Genomic DNA, 25,459 nt, shown 5'->3' on the forward strand with positions numbered 1-25,459 from the left:
TGACAAATTATTGTTTATATTGACATGTAAACAGTTTTTCTTACTTTTTATGGAAATGGAGAAATTTAGATTTTTCTTCATTAAGACGCCTTTGCCCATGAAAAAATATTTTTTAAAATGTATGGTTAGATTCCGCATTGAAAGTACAAATAAACAAATATATTTTACTGGTGCACCGTTGATAAGAAAGTATTGAAAATATCAAATAAAGAAAATAAATAGTACGCGCGTGAACTAACCAGCTGACTGTAGGTAGTCGAGACAAGCAAGGCCAGGAGACAAACACGTGATGTGTCGTTTAGCAGTCATGGCTGGGCTAGCTTTATCACAAGTTTTCATAAACACAGGAGAAAATGACGCCCATGCTCGCTTATTTTCACCTCTCGGCCAGTGTGTGGGGTACTGCGCCGTTCAAGTCTAGGCGTGTGAAAATAATTTATTTAAACCCTCGAAACTTATTGCCGAGCCACTAAGCAAACAATGCCGAATCCCTCTTAATAATGCAAGGTTTTTTCTCAATGTTTTTTACATTTTTACAAATGGGCAAAAAGCCTAGGAGTAAGTAAAATCAGATTATCTGTCTCTCTGTATACAATAAAAATAAGTATTACTTCTTATCATAACCTACCAAATGTCAGGTTCAAAATGAGCTCCCGTTCAATGTTCTGCAGTAAATGGTTCCAGAGTACTGAGCGCTGAAAGAGGCTTGTTTTTATAAAATACGCTAAATTTGTCGCTCAATAGTACGAAAACTGTTTGACTTTCGATAGTATATTTTGAAAATGCACTCTCCTCAGCACCTTGTATAAATTGGGAAAACATTAGAGTATTAAAAGAATGCGAGGTTTTTTACTGATCGATTTTATATGGAATTGTCCGTATGTAATGTATGTATGTATGTATGTATGTACTAATGTATGTATGTATGTATGTATGTATGTATGTATGACTGTACGTATGCACGTACTGTTCGTATGTATGTATGTACGTACGTAATGTATGTATATATGTACGTATGCACGTACTGTACGTAATGTACGTACGCATGTATGTATGTACGTACTGTATGTACAGTATGTACTGTATGTACAGTATGTACTGTATGTACAGTATGTACTGTATGTACAGTATGTACTGTATGTACAGTATGTACTGTATGTACAGTATGTACTGTATGTATGTATGTATGTATATGTATGTATGTATGTATGTATGTATGTATGTATGTATGTATGTATGTATGTATGTATGTCGATTGTGGATTGCTAGATTATTGCAGGAAGATGGCATTTGTGCAATAGCCATGAGTAAAAACATAATTATTATATAGTATTTATTAAAATGATTACAATTAATGTTCTTTATAACATAATTGTCATTATTTATCTTTAACCGGTCCACCGCCATGGAGTAACGGTTAGCGTGCTTGACCGTGAACGAGCGGGCCTGAGTTCAGATCTGATTGAGACAAGTTACCTGGTTGAGGTTTATTCCGGGATTTTCCCTCAACTCATTAACAGTAAATGCTGTGATCCTGGACTCATTTCGCTGACATTATCATCTTCATCTCACTCAGAGTACCTGTTTAGTAGATAACCATCGCAGTTGATAAAGCGTCGTAAATTAACCAATTAAAAAAATATGACCACATATTTTGTAAGTCTACACATTTACAAGTTATTGTAGATGCATTGTTATTTACACGTACTACACAGGTATATCTTGTGAAATACTAGTACGTACCATCCATTTTTGCGTCATTTATACTGCCCCATAAGTTCATTTCCACTCTATATAGTTTCTGGTGGTTCATCATTTTTACTTTCATTATTATCTCGCCTTTTTGCTTGCAATTAACACATTAATTGTATACCTACTTTCCTTGCGATATTTTCGCTTTCATAACAAGGCAATACTGACTCTTTTGAAAGTTATCAATTTCGACCTTCATTGCAGATATGTATATCAGATTCTTTTATTTTTCTTTTTTAATTCTTAATACCCAATTTCATGTGTAACAAGTGGACTTTTCTACCAGTTTCAACACGCACGGCTGACTGTAATCGTATGGCGTCATTATTTCCTAATAATATACACTCTTCACTTAGAAACTGCCATTTATCGACTGGTGCAATAGTAGTAAATTACATCTTCATATGTTGACCTATATATTTCAGAAATGTTCGAAACTGACGGTATTTAAATGTCTTAAATTCTATTTTATTGATTGTTTTTACAACAATGTTCATGACGTTATCCATATTCATCATTGTAATTCAGTAAATTTGAGCTTGTTTGAAGAGCTGAAGGTTTTGAGAGAGACTTTGTAAATGTTAATCCGCCACGGCTTGTTGACTGTTTTGAATTAGAGCTCTGCTTGTTTCGATCCACACCGCACTGCGACTCAAATTGAGACACGACACAGCGATTGCCAATCTATGATGCAAGGCAGTCTTACGAAGGTGACTAATATTTGCGGGCGAGAGCTATTTTCTGCCCGCAGCGCGCGCGCGCGGAGCTCTTTTACCTGTAAACATTGCTAAAGGATGTACAGATCTTAGAACACAGCGCATCATGACGGAACAAAAGCGCTCATACAATAAAGTTTCAAGGAAGAGTGGAAGATATAATATTTATGCTTCGAACATGGTGATGAAGTCCAGTGATTGTTGTGTAAAAAAAATATCATTTGCAAAAAAAGCTACATAAAACGGCATTATGAAACGCAACATTAAAAAAATATATAGGCAATATTCAGGAGAAGAGAGAAATAAATTGATTTCGGAATTGACTCGAAGATAAATTAATTTACATTTGGGTCAGTAGATTGTATCTAGATTCCTTTTATTTCTTTAATTTAAATGTATTGTTGATGTTTTATTTGTTGCTTGTTTCTGGGTATTTACTTCTATTATTAGACTACGTGTTTTTTTAATTTAGAAATAATATTTTATTTTTCAATTATACTATTACTAAGCTCAAAAAGCCAATTTACTTTTATTCCAATAACTATTTTCAAGATTTAGAGCAAATATGAACTAAACATTTTGATAACTTTGATGCAAGGAGCTTTTTTTAGTAACGTCAATATAAAATATACTTAAAAATATAATTTCAAAACTATTAGACCTAATTGCACCAAATTTTGTACAGATATTATTATAGATATGTTTATACTCGTATAGTTTAAATTTCACAAATTTTTGGCTGAAAAGTGTGGAAGTTTTAAAAGTCATACATACCCCCTTAAATGATTGACCCCAAAAATTACGATGGCTCTCAATATCTTAATTTAGTCAATTTGTTTTTTTGTGTTATGTGCATCTCACAAATCACTCTAAGAAAACTCATTACATAATCAAGACTGGAGAGTAAGGACTACGTTTTCACAATCATACAATCAATATAATCTATTTCAATCTATATTGTCGTTATTATTTTTTCAACAGATACTCAAAAGTACTTAGAGATCACACACGTCGAGTACGTAGACCCTATTAGTTTCTCCTAACCAATGAAGTGAATTATTTACATAATAAATAATTGCTTTTAACAAGAAAATGGTTTACATACAATTAACTTTTCCTATTTCTCTTTTTGTTCCTAAAACACCCTTAACATTGCGATTTGTTTATATATGTACATGTATATTAAATAACTGAATAATTAGCCCTATTACTTAGCCAGAAATTTAGTAACGCAAGTTATAATAATTGCTGCCTTTATTCGCTGCATGAGCATATACATCACTGTTGTCTACGTTACAGTGGATGCGCTATGCGCCCTTGATCAAGGTCGAGCTCTTCTACCGTGATTGGGAGCTAATATCGTCTCATCCCTGATGTAAGGCATTAATTAAATCGTTTTCCAGTTTCAGCATTAAAAGGGATTTTAGACTGCATGATCGTGATTACGGAAGTCACGTTTTGTCTGCTAATTGTACTCATATTATCCGTAGTAATTTATTATGTCTGAACGTTATTAATATTATTGTAATTTATCAGTTTACTATCGGAATACTGCTGTTTTTGCTACTGCTATTGTTAATGTTACGTCGTAAATGGAACATTGATGACTTAGTGGTGATAATAATGTACATATAATACGATAATAATAATAATAATAATAATAATAATAATAATAATAATAATAATAATATTAATAATAATAATAATTTTTTTTAGGAGAAGCGAGGCGAACCTAGAAGTTCTGAAATCTGAGAATGCTGACACCTGTTCTGACACAGTACCGATAGAAAACATTGCCAGAGCTAGTTATCGTATATCGGAACTAATTGCCAAACATATAAAACCGTTGAATGAGGGCAAGTTTATTAAGAAGTGTTTCATTGTTGCAGCAAAAGAAATTTGGCCCAGTCATTTGAAAATCCTCTCTCTCTCTCTCTCTCTCTCTCTCTCTCTCTCTCTCTCTCGATGTACTGTCACAAAGAGAATAGAAGAAATGGGAAGGGGGCCGGTATTGAAAACCAACTACAAAATAAATTGAAAACATTGTCATGTTGTCTGTCTTCTCCGTCTTTCCAAACATCAAGAAACTTATAAATATGAAAAAGTGGCGTCTATGTTCCAGTGGGTGTCTGGAAGATTAATTTCTTTTGTAAACAGATTAACTTATACAATTAGAAACAGTTGATTACCAGAGAAAAAAAAACAGTTCATTTTCGTTACGTAGGGTTACCTTGTTATCTCACTGGGACACCATCTATTTGAGTTTAAAAGATTAAAATTATTATTTGTTCTCTTGAAGTTATTTATACTTATGTTCCTTAAAAGAAAAATTGTTCATTTTAAACCTATAGTCAAAGTTCCGCCACTGATAACTACGTCGCACAGTGATTTTTTTCCGCTATCTGCCCGCGCAAAATACAAAAATTGAGTATCACATATTTTCTTGTTTTCTGGAGTTTTTAATTAGTATAATATCCAAGAATACGAGATTTGTTATAGTTATGCTTATTTGTGTAGCTCTTGTGTTATAAAAGTAGTCAGAAATGTGATGTTTCTTATCGCTTCCCCGGTCTGAAGCCGAACTCATAACTTATGTTCAATATCTGTGCTTCAAAGGACATGCTTTTTCCGACGATTTTCATCTGTTACTGGTGAATATGGGAGACCAAGGTTTGTGCTATGTTTGTGATATTTTAAATTTTAAAAATTCCACACAACTTACTGCTTTGAAATAAAATTTGCTTGAAAATTGAGAAATTGTTGCTATTTTAACTTCTACTTTTGAGTATTTTTACACCCGGAAATCTAGAATTGTCAACGATTGTTCAAACTTTTTTCAGAAGACTAAAACCAATACCTTATTCTTTCTCCTATATAAAAACTAGCTACTGCGTTTTGCAATTTTGCCTTTTTTTTTCAAGTTCTAGTAGGTACTCTCAGAATAGATATCCCGGAACGATTTTTTCATGTTTGGCGCCATACAGGTGACAAAGCAGAAAGAAGTTATGAACTATTTAACTGAATACTATAAAATAATGATTTGAAAACTTACAGATAATCCGTTTTAAAGATACTGTTAAGATTGTTAATTTTGCTTGCTTGTCACCGAATCCTGAGAAAATTCCAGTCACAAAAGGAAGTGTCTAGAGAGAAATTTATTTTATATGTACAAAATATAGAAAAAGTTTCCATAAGTGGCTTGTCATCTAATACTGAATATGCTTTTGGTGTCGCCAGATCGTGTAATAAGCAGTCTCACAAAGAAAACGCGAAAGAGAAGTGGATCTATAGCCTACCACAGTCTAGTATATGCAGTCGCGAAGCTCAATACGTAGTAAATATGCAAACATTAGATAGTTGCTCACCACTAGAATCGCTAATATCGCCTCATTACAGGCAATGGAAAATATTACTGTCACAGTCTATTGTTTCTAGCACACTTAAACTCAAGCTTCCTGACTGAATATAGTAGACTGTGAGCCTACTTAATGAAGTTCTTTGTTTATCAAGACCCTGCTCCCGCTTCAGGAACTTAATCTGAAACTCACACCAGCACTGAGAACAAAATATTATTGAAAACAATTTTAACACTGAATTACATTAAAGGAAAAATTAGTATTAACAACTGTTCATTATTTTATACTCGTAACATTTTCCTCACAATTTACAGTATAATAAAAAAAACTAGCTATGTCATAATAAAAAAACACTGAAGTGATAAATGTGTGGTACATGCCTCAACATGAATGTTTGATTACAATACCACCCTTCTTAGAAGGACATAGCTGCAGGAATGCACGTTCCTCCTCACTGCAAGTGTAGAGGTGAAATCATTACTGTGAATATATAAATATAGAGGTTATGTAGGAATACACTCATGTGTATCTAGTTATAATTTATTATGTATTTTGTTATTAAAATCTGAGGCACCCACTATTTTCTGTATGGAAAGAAAATGTACTTACTGAGTGTAGTGAAATATTATACTTGATTAATATAAAGGAAACCACGTAGTGTTTTTATTGAAATATCGTGTCATGTGTGAAGTTAAGAGTGCAAATAAAATAAAAATTATAATTTAACTGATTTCTTTCATGTATTACTTATACAGGGTGTTTCAAAAATACGGGGCATAATTTCAGGTATGTATTTCCCACATGTAGACAATCAAAATAGTTCATTACAACATGTGTCCGGAAATGCTTCATTTCCGAGTTATGGCCTTCACAACATTGAAATTCGCCGGAACGTTTTTCTTTCCGCAGGTCGTTGTCATTACAGAAGATATTCAAAATGTCCACCTCCTGCTTGAATACGGACCTCACATCGATGTCTCATTGACCTGCGAACACGATCCCAAACTCCAGGAGTATTGCGTAGTCTATGTCCTCAGAACATGTCACAATTCGATTCCGAAGGGATTCTAAATCAGGCACCGGAGACGAATAAATCAATGATTTTAAATGGCCCCACAAGTAGAAATCGAGAGGGTTCAGATCAGGTGAGCGTGGAGGCCAAGCAATTGGGCCACCTCTACCTATCCATCGATCAGGAAACCTCGATCCATGTACTGGCGAGCCGTACGACTGAAGTGTGCAGGAGCGCCATCATGCAAGAAGTGAATGTGTTGACGATTGATCAGTGGAGTGTCTTCTAAAACATGAGGTATGGTGTTTTCCAGGACGTTTGTGTACGCCTGCCCCGTAAGTCTGTTTACAAGTACATGGGGTCCAACTATTCGATCACCAATGATACCGGCCCACATGTTGAGGGAGAACCGCACCTGGTGATGAGATGGAACAGTTGTACGTGGGTTTTCATACGCCCATACATGCTGATTGTGGAAATTTGTTATGCCATCTCGTGTGAACTGTGCTTCATCTGTAAATAATACTAAGGCGGCAGGAAAGTTCGGATTTACACCACACTGCTGCAAGAACCACTGACAGAACCTAACTCGTGCAGGGTAATCTGCTGGTGACAGGGCCTGTACACGTTGCAAATGATAAGGATACAATTGATACTCTTTCAACAGTCTCCAGACAGTCGTATGAGGAACATTGACTTGCAACGCTACCCTTCGTGTGCTGATAGAAAGAGTCATGTTCACAGCCTCCAGAATCTCCTCCTGTACTTCTGGAGTTGTAGATCTTGGTCGACCCCTTCCCTAACACGGAGAGTTAAATTTTCCATACTCGCACAGACGGTAATGGAGACGTACAAATGTCTTCCGATCTGGACATTGTCGCTGTGGGTACCTCTCCTGGTACAAACGAGCAGCCAGCGCAGCATTGCCGTCCGCCTTACCGTACATGAAGTGTATCTCTACCAGCTCTTGATTTGAATACATGTCGCACAGTGTAACTCCTACACAACACTGAATGTAACCATCGCCTCGGAATGAACTGTCAGAGTACCCTCTTAATGTCTCCTTTGACGGCAACGACCAGCGGAAAGAAAAACGTTCCGGTGAATTTCAATGTTGTGAAGGCCATAACTCGGAAATAAAGCATGTTGTAATGAACTATTTTGATTGTCTACATGTGGGAAATACATACCTGAAATTATGCCCCGTATTTTTGAAACATTCTGTATATTTCATACATGCAGTGATGAAGACCTGAAGCTCTACAGTGTTGTTGTCTATAGAATACCTATATGTCTGTGATTGAGTTAATATTAAGCCTAAATTGAACTCGAATCATGTCGATATGGGTAAGGAAAATGCTTAACATTATGTACAAATTGTTATTTTAATGTTTCTAGATCATTTTAATACTGAATCGAATTTTGCGCGGCGAGATAGCATAAAAGGATCACTGTGCGTCGTCTCGTTCAGGTAGTAAGCGGTTGCTTTGCTAAATATAAGAGGGGTTGGGGACACCAGGTACTTCCCCTACCGTCTGCTTGTGATCATGCCTGGCTTAGGGACTAAGGCCCTGTAATTTTGCACATTAAGTTAAAAACAGCCTGTATAAAACTTTTCTTGTATTTCACAGAATTTTTTTATTTTTCTTTATAAATTACCTTAAAATGCTAAAAGTTGTTACCGTGCTAGCTTTTGCATATAGAAACCTGGAAATGGCGCATTTAGATTAAATTTACGTTAAACGACCGCAAATGAAGAGCGCTCAAACAAATTTTGTGCATTTTTAAATCCCTCATATCCCAACGGGCTCATAAGTGACCTAAGTATGCGTGCAGTTGTTTCATTCTCTACCCCTAATCTATCAAATCATCCTTCTTTCTTTTGTCTCCCTCTTAAGCAAACTTACCTTGGGCAAATATTACCTATTTCCTATTGAATGTACTTTCCCAAAGTCACTGCTTTCGTCGACCTGGTTGGCGAGTTGCTATAGCGCTGGCCTTCTATGCCGCATTTAAGTGTGCTTAAATGCGATAGGCTCATGTCAGTAGATTTACTTGCATGTAAAAGATCTCCTGCGGGACAAAATTCCGGCACATCCGGCGACGCTGATATAATCTCTGCAGTTGCGACCGTCGTTAAATAAAACATAACATTTAATATTACTGCATTCGCATACATTTGGTCTCCTTTGGACCTTATTGTCTTTGCTCAGTACTCAAATAAAAGTTAAGTGTTAATCTCAATTGAGAGTATTTTTACCTTTCTATCGACAAAGTGCAGTGTTTTTCCTGCAATGTCGAACTGAGTATGATTAGATTTGAAACACAAAGGCAGAAGTGACAGCATGATGTAAAAAGTAGAAAGAAGAGCTATGATAAAGTAGTAAATTTGCATAGTTGGCGTGAAGTTAATAACACGATAGAACCTAAAATAGTTCATAGATATATAGGTTGGTACACTAGAGACAAAGAATGGAAACAATGTCGTGTGGAGTCGTTGAATCCAGGGTTTGTGATAGTAGTGGAGGACGATATTTCTCACGTTGATAGACACGGGAGGTTTTGAAATTCCATTCTTGGCGCACCTACTGGCAGTGGTGATATTCCAAAAGTTTAACAACCAATTCTCTCATGTGTACCTATGTTAAACATATATATATATATATATATATATATATATATATATATTATATGCCCATGGTAATTTCAAATATTACCTAGAAATGATTTAACAACCGGTTCGTCCGAACCGGCAGAGTGACACCACTGCCTACTGGTTTAAATTTTTGGGTCAGTATTACATTACTTGTGGACTAAATTATTGTATTTAATTCTAACGAGGGGATTGTTTGTTGTTTAATCAACTGTCCGAAGACAGGCTTGAATCTCATAAGCAGGCTTCGAAACTTCGGATCCAATAGAGGAGTTCAGTGGGAAAACCGCATAACGGCGAACTGAGTATAGTGGTAAAGCGTACAGAGGGTGGGGGTACTGTAGAATGAATGCCAACAAATACGCAAAGAAAAACGCTCTGGATTTGAAGGTTCTGACGAATGATTTGGTTTTCATACAAACCAATTTTCAAACTGTGTCTGAAACTATTACACGGTTAGAAAAGTCAGACCAAGAGATGCCGGAAGCTCTCAAATTAGTTTAGGAAATGACGCAGAGAATTAATGAGACACCAAGTACACCGAATACTGAACATATGAAAGAGGAGTGGAAATAAATTTTATGTAAGAATAACGGATATGGAACATTGTGTAACAGAAAAAGCAAATTAATGGACATAGAGTCACCCAAGAATAAAGGACTGTCTCTTGGAGACTGCAATGATGTTAGGTTTTTTCTTTTTGCTCTTATCACGTCATTGCGACGCAGAGCACAGCTTTTCACAGTACAAATTATGTTTGGCAGATAACCGAAAAAGATTTACGTTTGAGACACTGAAAATGTATCTTGTAGTACATTGCAATTCGGTACTGTAACTGCACTTCTTAATGACGACCAATAGGATAAATGAAGAAATTAAAATTGCTACATGTTTATTTCCACCATTAACACTGTGTATAATTAAACACAAATGATTATAAAATACAGGAGAATAAATGCTTTTCACATTCTTTTGGCATTGCCATTGTGTAATGTCCATATGTGTGTGTTTCCCCATATTACCGTACTCTAAATAGCAACGTTGTTACCTCAACACATCTCTACCTTTCACTGCCTGCAACGAATCAACAGCCTATAGTACATGCACAGTAAACTTATTGTATCGGATCCCAAGACTCGAAACCTACTCATAAGTGACCACAGTTATACTTATCATAAGACAACTAAGCCAGGAGATAATGGGATAGAGTGGCCAGTTCCTTTCCCCCTCCTTTACATACATCGCCGACTAGCAACATACTGCTCTAATTACACTTCAGATGTATAGGCAAAAAAAAATTTGTTCTTCCTCCGCTACATATCATCAAGAGAGACGTCCATACCTGTGGAGTAACGGTTAGCGCGTCTGGGCGCGAAACCAGGTGGCCCGGGTTCGATTCCCGGTCGGGGCAAGTTACCTGGTTGAGGTTTTTTCCGAGGTTTCCCTCAACCCAATATGAGCAAATGCTGGATAACTTTCGGTGTTGGACCCCGGAATCATTTCACCGGCATTATCACCTTCATCTCATTCAGAAGCTAAATAAATAACCTAAGCTGTTGATAAAGCGCCGTAAAATAATCTAGTCAAGCGAGAGGTAATGTCTGATAATAGGTGTACATATTCGTTATTACTTCAATCATAAATATTTGAGGATTGAATAATACTAAAATAACTTAAGATTAATTATAATTTGGTACTATGTTTTAATCGTACTGATATTTATAATACAGATATACGTATGTATATATACAGACGGTACCAAAAAGTGTATCAAACAAAGAAAAAACTATGTTAATATAACAAAGCTGAATTCACACAAACAGAAAGTGATGATCAGTAATCATTTTAGACTTTTACAGTTACAACAGTTGCTCAAAATGCCCACCATGGGCGTCGACAAACTTCTGAGTACGTTGAACTACTGTTCGAGCAACGTTTGCGAAAGTGTCCTCAGCGATTGCAGCACATGCCGTTTCAATTTCTTCCCGAAGTGCTGCCAGTGTAGCTGGTTTTCTACGGTATACAACATTCTTAAGAGTCCCCCATAGATAAAAGTCCAACGGAATTAGATCCGGAGAACGCGGTGGAAACTCAATCGGACCTCTTCGTCCTATCCAGTGCCCCGGAAGATTGTCGTCAAAGTACGCACGTACATCTCGGTGGTAGTGTGGTGGTGCACCATCCTGTTGGAAGTAAAATTCCTCATTTCCATACAGTGTACGAAAGGCGGGTAAGACAATGTGCGTAACATGTTCAGGTACACTTGGCCAGTTACTGTTTCATCAAAAAAGAATGGTCCAATTAAACACCTAGATGACAACCTACAACATTGCCGTTGAACTTCAACAATATTCTCGGTTCTCTAGTACCACTTCAAAATTGCTTTCCGCTTTTCAAACCATAATCTTGGCTCCATTTTGTTGTTGTTGTTGATTGACCTGTCGCGCAGCAACGCGTGAGTCTCATTTGTTTACAGGACATCATACTGCACATTACTGTTATATTTCGGTCCAACTTTGAAATATATTAAATAGATATCTCCTGTCAGAGTGTGTATACATTTTTTCGGCACCCTCTGTATATTGATTTGAGAGTCAATTCTCATCATATTATTTAAAATTGTTTATTATTCTCACCCTTTTATATTGTACATGCTTTGTCTGTATAGTCGACCCCTGATTGGGAAAGCTTGTGAAGATTTAAGCCTCCTGAATTAATATTACTTTGTTTCCTTCACATTTACTCTTCTTCCTTTTTCGTATTATAAAGGATGTTTCCGGGCTAGTGTTACAAACTTTCAGGGATGATTGGGAAGGGCACATGTATCAATTTGAGATCAGGAACTTAGGTCCGGAAATGACTGAGTCGAATGACTGAAGTAGCGTCTTGCCTTTCAAAAATGTTTAATCCTTTAATGTTAAAAAATTGAATTTGAAAGTAGCAACGTTGTACAACATATTTCGCGTAGACTTTGTTAAATTAGAAAGATTACGAAGTTACTTTGCTTGCGAGAGCCAGTCTTTCTTGATCATATCTGCAGCCTTCTCTCCTATCATTATACTTGCAGCATTAGTGTTTCCACTTACAATATTTGGCATTATGGATGCATCGGCGACTCTGATTCCTTTTAGTCCGTGAACCTTTAATTCTGGATCCACAACGGCGTTGGAATCTGAGCTTGGTCCCATTTTACATGTTCCAACTGGATGATAGCACGTAGTTCCAATGTTTCTTAAAGCACAAATCCAGTAATTTTCTGAACCAAACTCAAGACGGTCACACTCAGTCATCCGTAACTTCCTCCGTGTAGCATTTCTTGATATCATCTCTTTAGTTTTAATAAATTTTTCTGAGAATTTAATTCCTTCTAAGAGTGTCTTAACATCCATACCGTCTGGATCTGACAAATACCCAGCAAGTATTCGTGGTTGATCGAAAGGATTTGATGAATTGAGAAGAACTCTTCCTCTACTTTTCGGACGCAGCAGTGAAGGCAAAACAAAAACTAAGTCGTCCTGATGTGTAGCTTCCAGAAGAGAATTATATGTTTCATCATTAAAACCTAAAGCTTTTGAAATTCCATTTACTCCACTTGTATCATTAGCAAGTAAAACCCAGAAGAAAATCTGCAATTCTGGCCTTTCCTGAGGTGATGAAACGTTAGTTTTTATATATCCACTTACTGTGAAACCCAATAATGTAGTTAGGATACCAGATCTGTGCGATAGGAACTGGTAATATACATCTGGAGAACTTAGATTTAATGTCTCATATGTCTGAGGTTTTTTCATATTGAAAACGGAACCTGGAAATAGAAGATGATCTTGCAAGTTTTCACCGACGCTGAGATTTTTGATCACAGGATACACACCTACTTCCGTCAAATGTTCTTGAGGGCCAATACCTGATAGCATTAATATCTGGGGAGAATTTATTACTCCAGCTGACACTATAACTTCTTTTGTAAATTTTACAGTATGAGTTTTACCTGCTTTGTCTTTAAATTGAACGCTATACGCTGTATTCGAAGAATTGTTAATTAGTATTTTAGTGACATGGGCATGATTAATAACATGTAGATTTTCTCTGAATCTTGCGGGACTTAGGAAAGCCTTTGCAGTACTACATCTTGTTCCGTTTCTGATCGTGCTAAGTACTCTAGCAAAACCTAACTGAGGCTCTATGTTAATATCCCTTATATGATCATATCCCATCTCCTGCACTGTCTTCAGAAATATTTCTTCATATCCAGTTGTACTGATTTGTTCTAGTGTCAAAGGTCCCCCTGTTCCATAATATGTCACATTGTCTTCCTTAGCCTGAAATTGTGGTTGATAAGTCATATCTTCGGATATCTTGAAGAATGGTAAAAGTTCATTGAAGCCCCAGCCTTTGTTCCCAGCAATGGCCCATTCATCATAATCTTGCCTCATTCCTCTGACGTACATCAAAAAATTGAGAACACTACTGCCTCCAAGAACTTCACCACGGGGCCAATTACAACGTTTATCTTTCAATCCTTGACACATGCCCTCTTGAGGTTCAGTCCGATACTGCCAGTCCAATTCTGTCTGTTGTAACGCAAATACGAGAGCCGGGATATCCGACGTGGCAGTTGGATCTCCTCCCGCCTCCAGAAGAAGAATTTTCCACTGCTCATCCTCACTAAGTCGACTGGCAACTACTGAGCCTGCCGAACCTGCTCCCACCACGATGAAATCATATTCGTCCTGCAGACTGGGGAGAGCGTCTTGTGGATAGTCATCCGGATTTCCCAGTTGTTTCTGTGAACTGATGATACTAGCGATGAGGTTTGTGAAGAGAAGTGCGCTGACACCGGATGTTCCCACTGTATTTGAAGAGCTGGACGTTATATTTAAGAGACATTCTGCTTCCATGTTGCAGTGATCTGAAACCAAAGAACGAAGGAATTTTTTTACATCAAAAAGCAATTTTTTGGTTACTGACTTGAAGGGTTTATTTCTAAAGTGACATATCCCCAGTTTTAAATAGTTTGAGTTTAACCTTGGAAAGCATTTAGAAGACTATGCTTGAACGTACTAGATAGGTTTAATTTCCAAAATTTCGTTATTCTCTGAAAGCCTATGTTATTTCCAATGTGACTCATTTCCCTGCTATGTTTATTTGCAAGCAGTCGTAATTCCTAGTGGTCAGTAGCACCGTTAAATATAGTCACGTGACCATGTTATTTATCATGGAGAATTTTGGTTAGTACTAAGTTGGAGGATTTTTTTTTTTAATGATTGTGATTATATATTTATCAACAGTAAACTAACTAGAGGTTTTGACTTATCTAGACAATCAAAACTCGAGTGGGATTTAATTGACTATTACACGATTAGAAGAAATTATATTATAAAGATTAGAACAAATACAATAAAATATTAATTTGGCTTACGAAATTCTACTTCACAAATGTTAGCTTCACCAAAACGTTTGAATAGAGCCGCCATTTTTAGTTGATTATCTATGCTGTATACAAATGACGATTGCAAAGCATTTTCATAGTACCGTAAAGGATTTGCAGTTTGAAATGTTGGCAAACAAAGAAACAAATGCTGGGGTAGTGATAAAAACGAACAAATGCTAGGGAAGCGATAAAATTAAACAAATGCAAGGGAAGCGATAAAATTAAACAATTAAATTAAATTAGTTTGTCAGTCTTGGACATTGTAATTGGGCTTTGCCTGTTATGTTCAATAAAAAATAAATAAATAAAATGCGAGAGAAGCGATAAAATTGTGGGATAACCAGCCATGATTGATTGCAAGACGTCCTTCATACCGTTTTATTGGTCAAAAGTAGTGTGACGAGTAAAACTGTAATAGTCATCTTAATCCATCACAATGGACACATAATGAAGATAAAAAATTTGTCCAACGATGATCGCAATTTAGTTTCTATCCAAAAATTGAGAGCTTATTTTTGTAACTTCAGTTTTTATATAGACTCATCATCTGTAAATGCTTTTAAGTGGTGTCATAATTGTGTTTAATTTTATCAAAATATTCTCTAATTAACATTCAGCAACAACGCGGTTCGATCACCTGAACCATCCGTCGTGGTAAATAGTCACTGAAGATGGAGAAGCATCTTCGAAACATGTCTGACTATTACTAATTTCTTTAATAATTGTATTGTATTTATTAGTGTTCATATAACTGTAATATATAATCTTTAATGTATCTTGTATTTACTCATGTTTCGAAAAATTATTTGAAATGAAAATTAACTATTTACAGTTTTAAACGAGTGAAAACAGAGAAGATGGAAAATTAAAGTACCTTCCAAAGAACTGCTAGAAACATCAAATAAACTCCTGCAAACATTTGTTGTGGAATTTAGTTTCATTATTCTGTATTAGAAAATGGATTAACATATTTTCATGCAGAGCTTCAGGCAATAAAATCAGATTTAAGAAACAAAAGTTAAAAGATCCTCAGTGGATAAGAAAACGTGAATAGTATTTTCTTCACTTTTAAAGTAAATATGCAAGCCTTATTATGAGTAGTTCCAATGTTTCATTGATAATAATTCACTATAAGTAAACAAGGATTCATGTTATCGCGAATTACAGCAGTAATTGCGTTATTTTACAATAATTCCAGTTGTCACGGATGTTACATTTTTACCATTTTCAAACTCTATATATTGAAAATGAAATTACTTTTGTGAGCTTTTATTATTGGAATCAATTTAGAAGATCTGTATCATTTTACAGAAAAAAAGGTGTTGAATAAAATGCATTATTATTGCAGAAAATAAAGAAGGTTCCGTCACGGATGTTACAAGACTTGTGAACTCACTTCAAACCTTATTAATAAAAAGTGCAAAACTCGGGTCTCTGCCTCAAGCAAAAATAGATTCATTCCCGTAGTGTTAATTGAAAACTATGTAAATCTCCTGGCATCCATTCTGTTCACATAAACATAATCGGTAAATAGTTTATAGCTCTTTCTTTCATGTCACGAACGTTACAGATGAGTATGTTAATGTCCTTCATTTTCCCCGTTTCAAAACAAATGTGACCTGTCTAAATCAAAATATTCAGTAACGCTGTAAGATTAATTGTTATTAACCCAAACTACTTAATATAAGTGACAGAAATATTACAGTACAGAGTAAAATGTTCCTTGATCCCAGAGTTCTGGAATTAATACTGCAAACTCTCAAAATATTTCTTCAACAATATCTCCTTGTAAAACATAGATTAACAGCAATAGTGCAATCACAGTCTAGTAGCCTATATACAGTCACGACTTGAGTTGTTGAGGGTGCTAGGAACAATAGTTGTCCCGGTACTATTTCACATTGTGATGAGGCGATGGTAGCGATCCTAGTGGTTAGCAAATATCTATGGATGCATATTCCCTACGTATTGAGCTTCGTGACTATATACTAGACTGTGATGCAATCTTCAGGGAAATAAAAGAATACCTATTACCCAGCCAAGACCACTTAGATTCAATGTCTATAAAACTTGTAAAATATTTTCCTTTTGAAAATAAAACATTAAAATATTTAAATTGAGAGATTTATCCATGTTTTACATTAATAATGAAGACATATTTCTGGAAACAGACTTTCTCATTGGAATTTACAGTTTTCCTGGTAAACACTTTTAGATTCACTATATTAAAATTTCACAACTATACATATTATATTGGCATGCGTAGTAACAACTCGAAGCCTATTAAAGAAACAGAGAATTTTGGACTGGTAACATCTACGACAATAATGTACTATACGTACACAATGTTTGAAATTATCGCCAATGACGATTAAATTATGGTATTTTTACTTACTCTAATATTCCATGCCAATATTGGATATACTGACAGCATGCGCAATAACAACTCAAAACCCGAAAGAGAAACAAAGAACGTGGCCAAAAAAGTGATTCCACAAGAGTCAACTTTCAGCGAACGCCATACAAGTCAACAATCAGTAAATATATTCCTCCTGAAACCCTCAAAATTACTCCCCGATTGGGAACCACTGTTTTAGAATATATAAGTGTGACGTGAGATTTTAAATTACACTTTTAGTGTGCTACATGTTGAAAAATGTTGAAAAATAATTATATATGCAACCGACGAACGCTGTCGACTACCCAAATTGCACCTATTTCGTCATCTCCTGCCATTGCCTGTGTGGAAATTCAATGACCTTCAAAAACTTATAGTGCTCAATTTTTTAAGTCTTTACACATTTTCGTTTGCAATATTTTGTAGCGAGAGTGAATAATTTATTAATGATCCTTGAAGGACTATACACAGATAAATCCAACAAAGGAACACAAAGCACAGCGTTTACAACAGTACTGCAATAATACACTGAACAACAAACTTTTACTTTTTGTGTTGCTCCGAAATCAAAATAGGTGAATATTACTAATATGTGTGCCCCAAATCTGAATTTAAAATCCAAATTGCTCCATCACGTACCATTTTCCGGAGAAAATGAATTAAATTTTTTATGGTAAAACGTATTTGTTTTTAATTTTTCACTGCTACTGATAATATTACAACGCACTAGGGATTCAAAATGCCTCATAATACTTGAAAAATGTGTATTGGATACAAAAATGATGTTACATAGTTTAAAAAACAAAATGCCTCGTAATACTTGAAAAATGTGTACTGCATACAAAAATTATGTTACATAGTTTAAAACACAACAGTAATAAATAATATTCATGCGTATGAGAAAAATCTTGGAATTTGAACTTGCATCTCAAATAATTTTCTGGATGTCTTCTGTTTATAACTAGACCCGGGACTGTCTTTTACAAGGAACCAACAATAGTCTACAAGCATGCTGGATTATGATCTTCCTTTATATTCCCTTTCCATTTAAAATATTTCTTGATGAAATCTTTCCGCATGTTCGTCGCTTACCGCTCCAAAATGAGGAGGAAAGAAATCCAAATGAGAATGTAAAAAGTGTATTCTGAGAGACAAATTATACTCCATTTTGTCATATGCACTTAACATGGTGTCCACAACAATTTCTATGTAGTTGTCTGCCTTAGAATTACCAAGGAAATTTGAGCAAACGTCTTTGAAAGCGCGCCATGCTATTCTTTCTGTAACGGGAAGTTTTTCCTTAAACAAAAGTTCAGTCATAACTTTGTAAATTTTTGGACCAATGAAAATGATCTCTTTTAATTTTCCTTCACTCAAACTGGTAAACCTTTCCTTTAAATACTGAAAACCACACTCTTGTTTGTTCATTGCATAGATATCACATTTAACTATTATGAAATTTACTTAATAGAAGGGACCAATATCTGTTTATTTATTAGAAGCACAAAAGAACATGCCAACAAACATAAGAAACCAGAAATAAGTCATTAACTCATAAAATGCATTAGCTTTTGTTTTGGTTTATACCCCCAACCTGCGCCAGACGTTTCCTGGGGGAGCGCTCATCGAAAAGTGAGATCATAGTATATCTGAAAAACCTTACGTGATACGAAGAAAAGAGATGCATTTTCGGATTGAGCGTACATCAAACCATAAGGGACACATTGTTTTAAGTCGGAGCAAAATTCTTGTTGTTCAGTATTATCCCTCTGCTACTGCTCGCGTTGCCCTTCAACCAAGTAGACCTATTTATTTTCCAGAATATTTAGATATAGGGTGAAGGTTGGTAATATTGTGATACTAATAATATTATGATAGTACTTTTTGAGATTTTTTTTTTTACAATTTCACTGAGCGAGAGGAAGATCGGTTTTTGCGTCAACGTATTAAGGGGAAGGTTCGTGGACAAGTTTCTGCACAAAACCGGTCCTTCTGTCGCTCAGTAAAATTGTAAAAGATTCTCAAAAAGTACTGTCACAATATTATTAGTATCAAAATATTATCAACATTTACCCTGTTATAGATTCAGTGGTTGGCTTAGTGCTGCAATTGTGGTTCTCACAATAGAATAAATAGTTATTTATGCAACAAATGAATAATCTTGATGATTACGTCACGAGTGAATGTTTGCCGTACGAACGATAGTGAGTGCGACAATTTCCACGTCTGTCTGAATAAGATTATCTTATCCACGAGTTGGATACAACACTTTATGCCATCTTAGCATTATAAATTGTAGGAGAGAAATTATGAAAGAAATTTAATTCCGGATCCATAGCTGACAAATTGTCTTCATATGTTCATATCGATTAGTTGCGCCTGGCCTTTGCATTGAGTAAAGTGTAATGGATGGCCTTGCAGGGTATGTTAGGTATGTTTCTTTATTTTGTTAATAAATTTTTCTCTGAAACACAGAACTGTTTTATGTGATATTACAAAAGTGATATAAAATTGTTAAAGATTGGAAATAAATGATACGTTACCTACTATCCTACATTTTATTTCTTGTTACGCCGCGAGTGGAAACGACAATTAAGATAGTAAGCGTTCCGGTGTTACGTCATTTATTTTATCAGCACGCGTGCCATATTAAGCCAATTATGCAAGATTATCGAAGTAGTAACAATCTGTTTATAATGCTAGGATGGCATAAAAGTCTTTATCCATGACCATAACGAAAAACATGTATTTACTAAATACTTTCGCGTTTGAAAAGCAGGCTTTTATTCAGCATTACTTTATTTCACTAGTGAGATAAAGACTTTACCTCACAGTTTGAACTTTATCTCACAGTTCATTAGTATTTTCCTAGTACCCGGGCACACACGTGTAGTTTTCCATTCAACTATTACTCAAGAAGTTATTATAAGCTTATTAGTGACTAGATGTCATTACCTCTACTTCTTTATTACCTTTTCTTAAATAGGTGTAATTCTTGAATTTAGATACATACATACACTCAATACACAAATACAAACACTCTATCTCCTTCTCTTTCCACTATCTACTACGTCGTAATTTGTGCATTGCATCCATATCTAATATGTATTTTTTTTTAATTTTGTAATAATTTACCTTTTGGGATGCGAGGAGACTTGAACCAGCGAAGATGGGTTTATAGGATTTTAAAAATTTTAAAACTTTTGAAACAACACGCATTAGTCAACTGAGCTAAACAGACACGATGATAAATTACGTTTTAATATTCCTCTCAAGTTTACAGAAGTAAAATGTGAAATTATTTTAATCACATTAGTCCCATGAACACTTCTAAATAATCCCTGAAACTTCAAAAAGACGAAAATACACGTTTAAAGTGAAAAAAAAAATAAAATTGTATAATTAATTATAATTCGTTATTTATCCAACCCCTTAGATACCATTCTTCACTAATCATGGCCTCCTACATCATAACCTACTAGTACACGTATCGATTCTAAAATCCATGCCATGATATGTGATTATATGACTTATTTTCAACATATTTTCTTCTATAAAACACAATTTTTCGTTATGGTCATGGATAAAATTACGTATGGTACTTGTGAGCGTGATCTTTATTGCGCTTGTGTAATTTAAGCACGAGGCTGACGCCTCGTGCTTAAATCTTTCCACTCGCGCAATAAAGATGCACTTACCTCACAAGTACCATAAATAACTATTAGTGTATCATTCAATCGTTTATTAATATCATGAGCAACAGTTTGTTGCAATAGACATAAAAAGTTCTAAATTACAGGAGATATAAAATAATATTTGACATAAAATGTGAAAACAGATGAATGCAAACAATAGACTACTAATGAAAAAATAATACTGGTAATAATAACAATGCTAATAATAATCGCAATAATACAGAGCAATGCAGCTTAGAAATTTAGAACACATTTACAGCGATGTCAAGAAATTCACTAATACTATAGAATGGATGGTTGATTAACCAATTTTACAAAACAGATTTAAATTATATACGTGTCTTTTGTGGCAACTTGTTAAAAGAAGTTATAGCAATAGAATTGAACCATTTTTGGACTTACTTCACGTAACTCTAGCGCACTATACCAGAACTGCACTGTGAATATCCCCTTAAGGGGTTAGGTACAGCTTACAGCAGTAAAATTTTGGAAATATTCAACATTTTTTCCTCCATTGCTGTATCTTATACAATAATGAAAATTAGTAGCCTATGTGTAAAACACTGTCCTTCTGCAATATGAAAAAAATATTTTTACGATTTAAAAAAATATTTACTTTTTTTTTTTTTCTTCCAAAATTCAGTTCGCTGTGCAGTGATGAAGCGTTTCTCACATAATTAAAAAACTATCCAACATTTTGTCACGACATTTTTTGTGTGTATTTATGCATATCATATCTACAATATGATGCAAGATCACTGCTCTACCTTTGATAGACTGTCTGATAAAAAAATAAATTAATTTAAAAATGTTCAGATGTCAGTATTTTCTTCTAATACAAAATAAAAAAAATATTTATCAAGGAATGTAGTTGAAAGAGCATGACATTGTAAACATGATTTTCAGCAATAAAATAAAAGAGAGCGAACATAAAAAAGTTAAGAAGTTTATGAGTTATGAGGGAAACGCTTCATCACTGCACAGTGAACTACCACCATTATGAATTTTGAAAAAAAGAAGTATAAATAATTGTTTTTTAAATCGTAAAAATTATTTTCATATAGGAGAAGGATAGTGTTTTACACATACCAATTTTCATTACTGTACAAGACAGAGTAATGGAGGAAAAAAATGTTGAATATTGCCAAAAATCTTACTACTGTAAGCTGTACCTAACCCATTGGCTTAAGGGATCACAAGGGACTTACATACATCCATCCATGACCTAATTAACAAACTGACTATAATGAACTCAAAGTATTGGCAATCTGTCTCTTTCCTAATGGTACACATCTTACTCAGTAAATGTTATAAGATTGTGTTTATTGTTAAAGGGGTCAAAGTTTTGGTCTAGTGGTTAGCGATGCTGGCTCTTAACCAGGAGGTTTTAGGTTCAATTCACTACTCTGCCAAGGAATATTCCCTTGGTTAAGGATTGTTCCTTGGGATATAGGCTATGTCTAGGTGTTTGTGTAATCTTTAGGTTTACCTAAGTTGTATTGTGTTATGAGGAAACTGGAAAACAATACCAGATATCCGTTGTGAATACTCGCTTACGGGATCATCAGGGATCACTCTCGGTGCTTTAACTTAACTAGTAATCTATGAAGTGCAGTTAATATACTAAAACATAAACATATTTTTGTAAAACAAAATGTAATGTAGTATAAAATAATATAATAAAATAAAATATATAATATAATATAATATAATATAATATAATATAATATAATATAATATAATATAATATAATATAATATAATATAATATAATATAATATAATATAATATACTTACTTACTTACTTACTTACTTACTTACTTACTGGCTTTTAAGGAACCCGGAGGTTCATTGCCGCCCTCACATAAGCCCGCCATTGGTCCCTATCCTAGCAAGATTAATCCAGTTTCTACCATCATATCCTACCTTCCTCAAGTCCATTTTAATATTATCTTCCCATCTACGTCTCGGCCTCCCCAAAGGTCTTTTGCCCTCCGGCCTCCCAACTAACACTCTATATGCATTTCTGGATTCGCCCATACGTGCTACATGTCCTGCCCATCTCAAACGTCTGGATTTTATGGTCCTAATTATGTCAGGTGAAGTATACAATGCGTGCAGCTCTGTGTTCTGTAACTTTCTCCATTCTCCTGTAACTTCATTCCTCTTAGCCCCAAATATTTTCCTAAAATCCTTATTTCAAACACCCTTAATCTCTGGTGCTCTCTCAAAGTGAGAGTCCAAGTTTCACAACCATACAGAACAACCGGTAATGTAACTGTTTTATAAATTCTAACTTTCAGATTTTTTGACAGAAGACTAGATGACAAAAGCTTCTCAACCGAATAATAACAGGCATTTCCCATATTTATTCTGCGTTTAATTTCCTCCCGAGAGTCATTTATGTTTGTTACTGTTGCTCCAAGATATTTGAATTTTTTCACCTCTTCGAAGGATTAATCTCCAATTTTCATAGTTATATTTCATACTATATTCTGGTCACGAGACATAATCACATACTTAGTCTTAGTTAAAAGATTTAATGCTAAGATTTTCGCCTATTTGGCATCTTCAATCATATATTCTAAATATCTCATGTGGTCTATTAATTTTACTGTGATTGGAATAACCATTAAATTATACATAAACAATCTTAAAATAAGCATATTAAAAACTATATATACAAGTTAAATAATTAATAAATAACAGTTGAGTTAATTATTGTTTTTAAATTAATTTATTTGTGTGATGGTTAAAACGAAATCAGTATTCATATCTACTTCAATTTACAACAATAATTAAAACAACTATTAGCACACAAAAATGTTAAAAATTATGAACATTAAAACAGCTTCTAATTATATAAATGTTGCCCTGTGTTTAAGATTAATTACTTCTGAATATATCTTATTAATATATTGCACATGAGCTATATATGTTTTACAGATTAATAGTTTGTGTCATTGTGTGTATTATACCAAGCATTTATTTGTTAAATTATAACTATAGCGAAGTGATAAAATCTTGTAGTTCATGTTAATTCCAATATAAAACTTCATTTATTAGCGGACGTCGAAATATTTCAAAAGAATCCTTCAATTTAAGTTGCAAAGTAGATTGTAGGTATAAACGTTTTGATAACAGAAAGTTGAGCCAGTCATGAAGCATTTCATTCTGCAATACAGTATATCGTTAAGTATTAATATAAAATATAGTAAATGTTGTTGAATAATTTGCTATGAAAAATACTCACGTTTAAATTCAAGCTACTAAAGTTGTTTGTAGAATTATGGGTTGAAATACTATTTGTTGTTGTTTTTAAATATTGACAAGTCATTTCGACTCAACATATAAAATAAATATTCTTATATTACATTATATTGTATTTTGACTTACCTGAATACTGTCACAATGCCTTCAAATGTAATCGAACCTAAATATTACACAACCATCCATTTCATTACATAGCAAGGATCAATTCCTAATTAAGCAAAATCTCTTAGTGGAGCCGGGAATAGAACCTGAAACATCTAGGTTAGGAACCATAATTGATAACCACTAGGCCAAAAGGCTGACCAAGGGAAATTTTGCGTATCCCAAAGTGTTACTGGACTAAAGCGAGTGTGTTTATGGCCATTTCATCACTCTCCTAGGATTCAAAGATTCTAATATTTAGCAGATATTGGTTATTCTTATTTTTATCATTCACTAATTGCTGGAAATTGATAATTTTCATACAAACGTATATACGTCCTACTTACCTCGTCGGTTTCCGCGACTGACGTCTTTACGAAGAGCTGCAGTCCTTAACTACTACTTACTTGCACCGAAGTGCATTTGTTATATAGATTAAGCAAGAAGTCAGGCATGTAATGCAATAGGACTGATAGGCGTGTGACTCAATAAGTTGTGTATATTTTAACCCGTTATTTATCAAACAAACGTCTGTATGACACGCATGAAGAATTTCTACTTGTTTGGACACAAAATATCTCCTTCAGTGTGGCAAACATGTTTACTCAAATATAAATAATAAAACAAACAAAATAAATAATAGGTTACTCGTGTGATGTAAGTTACGTATAACAGGAATTTAAAAGAAGGTCTTCCATCTTATACTTAACGACGTTTTGTCAAATGCGCAATTAAAATACGTTTCATGCTTACCTTGCAGTGTGAAGCGCGCTGATTCTGACAGGCGATAAATGATAGGAGTGCAAAGAGCTTGTATGACGTGGAAACATATTTTTAGCTCTCCAAACCAGTGAGTTCTTTTAGTAAATCATAATATTTCAAACTAAATCTATGTAGTTGATTAATTTTTATACTCAATTTTGACTTCAATTAAACATTTATTGTAAAAACATGAGACAAACCTATATTCATCAATGTATGTGACAAAGACATAAATCCTTGCTTTGCTGTGGATTTCAAAATTTTTATAATG

General features: G+C 34.5%; 2 protein-coding genes across 4 annotated transcripts in view; one reads left to right on the forward strand and one right to left on the reverse strand.

The window, feature by feature from the left end:
• The window catches only part of LOC138697977 (tyramine receptor 1-like), a 689,651-nt gene that overhangs the window by 576,368 nt on the left and 87,824 nt on the right, over positions 1–25,459 (forward strand). The gene's annotated exons all lie outside the window — the stretch shown is intronic.
• LOC138697971 (glucose dehydrogenase [FAD, quinone]-like) lies at positions 11,173–24,844 on the reverse strand. The gene is made up of 2 exons (XM_069823597.1): positions 24,774–24,844; positions 11,173–14,398 (listed from the first exon to the last, which is right to left on the reverse strand). The coding sequence occupies exon 2, from the start codon at positions 14,385–14,387 to the stop codon at positions 12,486–12,488; it is 1,902 nt and encodes a 633-aa protein (XP_069679698.1). The 5' UTR covers positions 14,388–14,398; positions 24,774–24,844; the 3' UTR covers positions 11,173–12,485.

Source organism: Periplaneta americana, chromosome 4 (genome assembly GCF_040183065.1).
Source record: "Periplaneta americana isolate PAMFEO1 chromosome 4, P.americana_PAMFEO1_priV1, whole genome shotgun sequence".
In the NCBI taxonomy this organism is placed as follows: Eukaryota; Metazoa; Arthropoda; class Insecta; order Blattodea; family Blattidae; genus Periplaneta; species Periplaneta americana.

Excerpts from the sequence above, each read along its gene's own strand:
- LOC138697971 (XM_069823597.1), bottom strand. The coding sequence starts at position 14,387 with ATGGAAGCAGAATGTCTCTTAAATATAACGTCCAGCTCTTCAAATACA.